Here is an 8,701-nt window from a genome sequence, read left to right on the forward strand (position 1 = left end):
ATTGTGATTGTTTGCTCCGGGAATTTTGGGTTGAGAATCCATTCCTCTGGCGCGTTGTCTGCCATTGGAAGTTTCATTCTCCCTTCCCGCGGAGTACTTGTCACTGCACACAAATGATCTCGGTATACAAAAGTTACACCTGTTGGTGTTGGGAATCCCAACGCGCCGTGCGCTGGCGACGGTATGGCGTTGAATTGGGCAATCGTTCCTCTACCCAAGATCATATTGTGGCAAGAAGTGGTGGGCAAGACCAAGAAGTTGACAACTTCGGCTCGCTTGTGTTTCTCATCCCCCATAGTTAGCTCAAATTGTATTTGACCTAGGGGATGAATGATTTCATTTGAAACACCAGAGATTGGTGCATTCACAATTTCAAGCCTTGCTTGGTCTGCCGGATCCAGTTTCCTGAAACATTGCTCATACATGATGTCTGATTCGCTGCCAGTGTCCACCAGGACTTTTGACACTTCATAATGAGCAATGTGTGTAGTGATGACAAGAGGACTGCTGATAGAAGGGCCTCCCCTGATTCTTGGGAAGATTACTTGTTGCTCGCGCCAATCTCCTTGGATCTGCGCTTCTCTTTCTTGATATTTGCCCTGCCTTCCTCCCTCGGCTACACAGATTCTTTTGTACTTTTTGCTGGCTGAGGCTCCTTCTGGTTGTTCATTTTCTGGTCTTGAGCTTTTCACCAGGTGAGCCAGCTTGCCTGATTTCACATCTTTTTCAATTGCATCCTTCAAGTGGTGGCATGCATCAGTGTTGTGTCCTGTGGACTTGTGAAACTCACAGTACTTGCCACTGTTTGATGGTCCCTTGTAGTGTAGTGGCTTGGGGCTTTTGAACTGGACATTCTCAGTGCTTAACACTTGTGAAGGCGTTTTAGTGAGGGGAGTCCATATTCTTGGCAGAGGTCTGTTAGGATCTCTGCCGCCTTCCCTCTTATCACCTTCTCAACGATTACGAATGTCTTTTTGGGGCTGGGGTGAGCTTGGTTGCTCCTGCTTTTCTGCGGGAGAAAAACTGGTTTGTTGCAACCTGGACCATACAGAGTTCTGTTTGCCCCTTCTTTCATTGTTGCGCGGTGCCTCTGCTTGATGCCCTCTTTCTCTTGCTCTATCTTGGGCAATTTGTTTTTCATTTCTCGCGAAGACTCGCGATGCTTCCATTAGCTTGGCCCAAGTGGTTGGCATGCCATCTCTGCTCACGAGAGCTCTGCGGAGTTGATCACTGCGCGCGCCTTGTATAAAGGCCACGCGCAAAAGTTGCTCAGTGATACCTCCGATTGCCAGAGACTCCTGATTGAAACGAGTTATGTAGTCTTCAATCGTTTCATCATTCCTGCGCACGCAGTGCATGATGTCATCAGGGTCGCGCGTGTGTCTGCGCTGCTGTACGAAGTGAGCTTGGAACTTTTCCAATAGTTCCTCGAACCCATCGATTTGCCCAGTCGGCAAGCTTTCGAACCAGACACGCGCCGCGCCCGTGAGGCAGCGAGCAAACATGTGACACCATGTTGGCATCGTCCAGCTTTCTAGGTTTCCAGTGTTGTAAAAACCTTGTAAGAAATCGTCTGGATCTGTTGTGCCGTCATATTTGCCCAAACCACTTGGCATCTTGGTTTTGTGCTGAATGGGAGCCTTCGCGATGCGCTCAGTGAATTTTGAATGTTTCACCAAGATGGCTGGCCTGTACGGTGTGGTTACGTCCACTTGCCCTCTCACTGGTGGGCTATACGGTGTGTACAGATCCATGTCGGCTTTGGCTCCAGGCGTCACGTTCATGTGCGCGCGGAGCTGTGAGCCTCCTGCATGAGTATCTCGCGTCTTCCTCATGCTGTGCACTTCTTCATCACTAAACTCAGCGTGTTCAGTGTGAACAGAGTGACCCTCTTCCGGCGCGCGCGCCCTTTTTGTTCCATGAGCGGTTTGCTTGTCAAACGCTATCCTTTGTGTTAAGTCGGCTAAGTTTTTGTGTTTGACCATCTCATTGTACTTGTCCATTAGACGTCGTTGCTCGTTTATGAGCCATTCTTTAGGGTCATTGGTTTCATCTTCTGGACCCATTGGTCCTTTTTGTTTCGCGCCGGCAAGATTTTGGAACGTGAGATCGTCTGGAGGAGTTTCAGTCTGGCTATGAGGAGTTGTGATGAAGGGATGGTTACTGGTGGTGCGCGTAGAATCACGCGGCACCCTCAGAAACTGCTGTCCCCCATTAACATCCTCACGCTCAATATCCTCCAGAACTTGATCGACGTTACGACCACCAGAAGCCATGGTGAAAAATTTTTTTTAGAGAACTGATGAGATTTTGTTGCCGTTGTAACAGGTGATGGCGCCAATGAAGAAACGTGGATCGACTCACTGGTAGACGATCAACTTTCCTCGGGTGTGATTATGCTATTTCACCGATGGTTCTCTGGGATCTGGATTCTTCCACCTACAAAATGAACAGCACCGTAAACTTACCCCTCAGAAAGGGACAGAGGGGTCCTCTTTGGGGTAACCCTCCGGTGTGAGAATAAGAGTTTGTAGGAGAAGATAATAATCTGAGAGTAAGGAAATTGGAGTGTATTGCTTAATATAGCTGAATACTGTGTAATAGGGCATACATCTCATTCTGGAGTTGATGTGGTATTTATAGTGCTAGGGTTTCCAATGATTGGGCTCAGACCCAATTAGGGCCTTTTTGGCCTCCTCCTATAGCTTCGCGCCACGTGTCCTTGGGACACATGGTGCTTTTTCATTGGTTAGTTGCACGTGGGTTTTGCTGAGTTGTCCACCTTTCATTGGCAGCTGTCAACATCAGCATATTCTTATTCCTTAAAAAGATACCTTCTGGAAGGTTGTCTGACGTGCACAATCAAGGTTGTCCTTAACCTAATTTGGATAAGGACGAGGTTGATTATGTGCATGTGTGATATGCGCCAATCCTGAGGATGCGCGAGGTCTTCTCTTTATTCTCACGCGCAGATGTTTCATGCGCAGATGTGATATGCACGAGCATGTGATATGCGCCACGCGCATATGTGATATGCGTGAGCATGTGATGCCTGAGCATATGTGATGCCTGAGCATATGTGATGCCTGAGCATGTGATGCATGAGCATATGTGATATGCATAAGCATATGTGATATGCGCCATACGCATAGGTTTTGGCTTTGTGCCTTCATAATGTCTTGATTTCAAGCCTGTTGTCTATATCTTGTGGGTTGACCCGCCTCGCTCGGTGTTGAGGCGGGTACATACCTCTTCAGAATCCGATCAAGTTCCACTTTCCAAGCAAAGTAGTTAACCTTTAGTGATACCCAATTATTCCAATGAAAGATCCAATTCGGGCGCACCCCACCCTTTGTGAAGAAGCGCAAGTCCGAACTGGATAGTCCGAACCTACATTTAACCCCATATGTGAGTCTACTGAATAACGACAAAGCCAGATCCAAGCTATCCGCCCGGAAAACATAACACCGTGAGTCTCGTCACGGGAAGAACACGATGGAGGGTCTTCCCATAACCACCCTCCGACGTGAGAATAAGTAACTATATTGATCGGAATAATCGATACGAATACCAGTAATTGCGTAAGGCGTGTGGGAGTGAATGAATACTTGAAGTGGATGATCTTGGTATTTATAGCCGAAGGTAGGGGAAGGTGGTTGGTGGAGTTGTCACTATCGTAATATTCCTCCTTCACATAAATAGACACGTGTCGAGCCTTTATTGGATGTGACAACCTGGACCTGTTTATGGGACAGCCATTATCTGTGCACGTCGTGGGATGGCTATTACGTGTCCAGGTGTCATCTTTCCATTGGTCGATGTCGCTATCAGGGGGGTATTGGGAGAATCTTCTAGAAATAGTTTGTTACAACTGCTCTTCCATATCAAACGGGGATCATACGCGTGATGAGTCCCTTGTGTTGCTTGCGGGTTCCTTCCGCGGATGCTCATTGGTAATCCATGGGTTGCGATGGAGACCCGCGAAGCGTGTCTTCGGAACCGCGGGTGATTTTGCTGGTCTTGTTACGACTGTAAGTGTTCTGGTCCAAGTGTTCCTCTTGCGGATGTTTATTGGCAATCCACGGGTCGATTTAGGGATCCGCGGGTAACTTTACCACCCTACCTCTATACTTTGCAACTTCTAATTTAAATCACACCAATTTGGTGTTAAATCCCAGCCCTCTATCATCCGAGCTCCAGCACTAAATATAGATTACACGGGTCGTGCAATGTGCAACCCCCAAAACATTGTAGTAGATGCATCAATTCATCAGCCATACGATATCATGTTGTTTAACTTTTCTACACAGGGTATACCTAGAGCATGTTTGGGTTTGAGTTTGAAAAATGCTTATTGGCTTATTGGCTTATTGGTGTTTCAAAAAGCCAATAAATTAAAATATGTTTGACAATCACAAAAATCTTTCTTATTTTAAATTTTGGAAAGGATTAAAAAGCAATTTTTTAAAAGCCCCAAATCCTGATTTTTTAAAATGTTTTTTTAAAAAAGCCAATAAGTCAATAAGCATTATTCAAACTCAATCCCAAACATGGTCCTAGTGTATATAGTCATGTTGCATACCCCATGCTTGATATCCTACACCTTTGTATAGTCATGTTGCATACCCCATGCTTGATATCCTACACCTTTGTATGACGTAGGGGTGTTCAACTGTTCATTTAGCCTCTCCCCATAAGAATGCATGAAAGAAATTCTTCTTAAAACATTATATAAAGGTAACTTATATATATTTGCAACCGCTAAACATATACATGTTTATAAATATCTTGAATGTCAATTGTGTCGGGTTAAAAGTAAGAAATTCAAACACGATTCCTATATTTATTTGTGTCAAAGCATTAATCCTAGTCTGGACATGGTTTATAACAGTGTAGCATGGAGATGGTCTGTGTAATCATTTACCTAGATAGATCAAACAGGTCGTAAAGTTGTAATCAAGTCATAACGAGGTTGTTTGATCCGTATTATAACTTTAAATGAGTTGAGAGGTGAACATGCTTATTTTTAATACAATCAAACATAACTTATTCATCACGTATCATGTCATCAAGTGTATTCATTGCGTCCAGGCTCTCTTCAAACTCCTCTTTTTCATACAAGAACTGAATGGTAAATTTAACACTTCAAAACAATTTTCAATATGCTGTTTGGTTTAATAAACTAAGTCATTGTGTTTATAAAACCACTAAACGAAAACCGTGGCATGGATGAAGGTCACAGAGTTATTTTGCTTCTACAGACTACCGATGATTGAACATATGGTACAACTTCCATGAGCATACAAAACAAGTTAAACTTGAAAAATTTAAAAGATCATGTAAAAAATAATAATAAAAAAGATATCCTCACAAAGCATCACGGGCAGCAATTCGACATGCAATAGCATCTCCAAGTGTTGATATGTCCAGCTCTGCTACTGTTATTTTGTAGTGCTGTTGAACATAAAACACATAGTAAAATTACAGTGTATGAAATCAAGCATCACGAGTAAATTATCCCATTTCAACCCATCTATTCATTTGCGGGTCGATTTAGGTTGTGGGTTATCTTTAACGGGTCAAACATGATGATATAAAACCTTTTGTATTTGAGGTTTGTTTGCTCTTCCATCCAACTCTTCTAGCTCAACTTCCTTTCCTTTAATAAGCGTTTTCATGGCAATCGTCTAAACAAACAATAGATCATCCATAGTGGCTAATAATAACAAATACTAATAACAAATTTACCCCCCCCCCCCAAAAAAAAAAAAAAAAATCATACTATGGAAAAACTCACCTCTTCTTCAGAAGCACCAAACTTAGCAACAAGAACATATGTCGTGCTATCAGAGATGCCACAACGTTTTAACGACTCAGAAATCTGGTTGAAACCACATATTTAAACAAAACACTAAATACAAAGTTAAATAAAAATAAATAAATCAAAGCTAATGTTTTTTAACAACTGTGAATGAGTTTTTACATGTTTCGAGCCTGAATAATTATAAACAAGCTCAGAGTGTAGGGTGCGAGTCGTTAACGAATCCCTTAATTTAGCTACAAGTGTTTTCTGAGCAGCTGCTAAGACGGGAAAGATATCCGGGATCTAAATATTATTTCAAGGAATTCATGTTAGTGAAAAAAAAATTTGAAGGTAATATGAGAGGCAGTTTAAAGTAGGGTGTTCAAAAACCGTTGAATACTGACCGAAGCCCAAATCAAAGCAAGTCAGCCGGTTTAAGATCCAAACAGTTGAGTTCACGGTTTGACGGTTCAACGATTGGCCCGGTTGTTTTACTTTTGCATACAAATACAAATATGTATGTTGTGTACATAAAAAATATAAATCTAATTTGTTTATACATTTTTTTTTTATTTTATAAGAGACGTACAAGTTACAAATGTTGTATTTCAACAATTCTTTGTGTTACTAAATTTTTCTAAAAAAAAATAAAAAAAATGAACGATGTATTTTGTTAAAGTATGCCTACTACCAGGGATGCATTGAGAAGGGCAACTTGAGGTTCTAGGGTTCCAGCTTGCATCATTTCCAAAAGTTCCCTTATATAAACAACAGTCAATTATTATTATTAATGCATTCAATTGATCATATATAGCAGCAATGTATGAACAATTAATTTCAAGCTTGAGGTGTATATATTAGATTGATAAAAGAAAGAATACTTGGAATTGGCGACGACTGTGTAGAGAGCAACTGAAAGAGTTGTTCCAGATACCTCGTAAACCTTCATACCTGCGAATATAATTAGAGCAGGGTAAAACCCAGATTCTATAGGCAAAATTAAAATACTTTGGGACGGGTGATTAAGAGGTGTTTGATTTCTTGTCTATATCTATACTTTATATATACGGTACGAGATAACTTTTTCACACGTTAATATTTTTTTCTAAAAGTTATAATATAAAAACGAGCATTTTATTCTCTTTAATTTAAGTATGGTATTGCTATAGTTTATTAATTTTTAAAAAACTAACATGTTATGTGATTACCAGTAACTTATTACTGGCAACGGGTCGGCATGTCTGGCTAATGGTGTCGAAACGAGTTAGGGTTGGAACAGGTTAATACAAAAAAATGGTTAATTTAGTTCTTGTTGGGATGGGTTTAGAGCAAAAGGGTCATGTCAAAACAGGCTTCGGGTTAAAACGTTTTCTGGTCGGAACATGTCCGTCAAAACAGATTGGGTTAAAGCGTTGTTTATTTGAAATTACTGTACATTTCATCTTTACTTCTTGATTGTCGCCACCGATTACGCGCGTTCAAGCATCATTTACGCGAATGACATTGCTTATACATATTGGATTGTTCGCGCTAGAGATGGCAAATGGGTTGGGTTGGGTCGAACGGGTCATGGGTCGAAGGGGGTTTGGGTCGAAATGAGTTTGGGTCATAATGAGTCAACTAAAAAAATGGTTGTTTTGGTTTGGGTCAGAATATGTTAGGGTTGGAACGAGTCAGAACGGGTTTCAAGTTTTTTTCTTTTTCCCGTTTTTTTTTTTTTTGAACGAGAATAGCGACGGTAACATTTTAGTATTTTTAATTTTTTTTATTTATATTTTGAGTTATGATTTTTTTTTTGAATTTTTTTCTAAGGGATTTTCTATTAAGATCAAAAACCTCTCAAAAATATTTAAAAATAATAAAAAAAAATCATAACTCAAAATATAAATCAAAATAAAAAAAAGTAAAAAAAAAACTAAATGTTTCCTCCGTTGTCCTTGTCTCATAAAAAAACACCGAGAAATCGAACCGAAACCGAAAAATCGACGGAAATGAAACCAAAAGCCAAAACCGAACCTAATTAATCGAAATAAAAAAAATCGATCAAAACGAAACTAAAAAAACTGAAACCGAACAAAAACGAAACTAAAAAAAAGGACAAAAACAAAACAAAAAGCCAAAAACGAGTCTGGAATCGACCAAAAAGAAACCAGTCCTGTGTGAAAACTCGTGTTGGCTTGAAACCTGAACCGAACCCGTTCCAATCTCAAGCCCGTTTCTTGCCGAAACCTGTATCGTGCGAAAACCCGTTCCGATCTGAAACCTGCCACATTTCCTTAGGACACTAACCCACATCGACCCATTTTTTTTGAATATGTCAACCCATTTTGACCCGAAAATAACATGATGAAATTTCAAATGACCTATTTTAACCCATTTAATTAAATCAACAAATTTAATTTTTAAAATAACCCAAATTGACTCGTTTGAAATGGTTTGGGTCAAGATTGTCACCCCTATCTCGCGCATAAGCGTTATGTGGTGCGTTTACCGGCACCGGTTACACATCCAATACCACGTTAAATGCATATCACCGTCGGGTTACACACGTACAGTTGCGAGATTATAAACGTACTAATACCGATTGTGTTTGCGCATACACCGCTGCATCGCGCGAACAACTTGCTAGTTTTCACTTATAACCAAGTATTCCTGAAGGGCCAATTATGCAATTAAGATATAGTTTATATTCCAAATGGTCATCCAAATTTTTGGAATGGATGCCCTAATTTCCTTACGCCGTTGTTCTCAATGTTTCGGATCTTCACCCCAAATAATGGCTGCTTCTACATCTTTTTCGTCTGCGTGCAGATATGACGTTTTCTTGAGCTTTAAATCTGAAACCCTTGTAGTGTTGGCACATGAGTCGGAGACATCTAAATATTGTTGGTATGCTTT

At 40.7% G+C, this 8,701-nt stretch overlaps 1 protein-coding gene across 1 annotated transcript; it reads right to left on the reverse strand.

Annotated features, from left to right (window-relative positions):
* Positions 1–5,367: 5,367 nt before the first annotated feature.
* LOC143621615 (uncharacterized) lies at positions 5,368–6,752 on the reverse strand. Its single transcript, XM_077092976.1, has 6 exons — positions 6,685–6,752; positions 6,495–6,561; positions 5,984–6,106; positions 5,798–5,881; positions 5,601–5,687; positions 5,368–5,454 (listed from the first exon to the last, which is right to left on the reverse strand). The coding sequence occupies exons 1-6, from the start codon at positions 6,750–6,752 to the stop codon at positions 5,368–5,370; spliced, it is 516 nt and encodes a 171-aa protein (XP_076949091.1).
* Positions 6,753–8,701: the final 1,949 nt, after the last annotated feature.

The sequence above is a fragment of the Bidens hawaiensis genome, unplaced genomic scaffold, assembly GCF_021521415.1.
Source record: "Bidens hawaiensis isolate Kalapana, Puna unplaced genomic scaffold, B.hawaiensis_p1.1 tig00002922_1, whole genome shotgun sequence".
In the NCBI taxonomy this organism is placed as follows: domain Eukaryota; kingdom Viridiplantae; phylum Streptophyta; class Magnoliopsida; order Asterales; family Asteraceae; genus Bidens; species Bidens hawaiensis.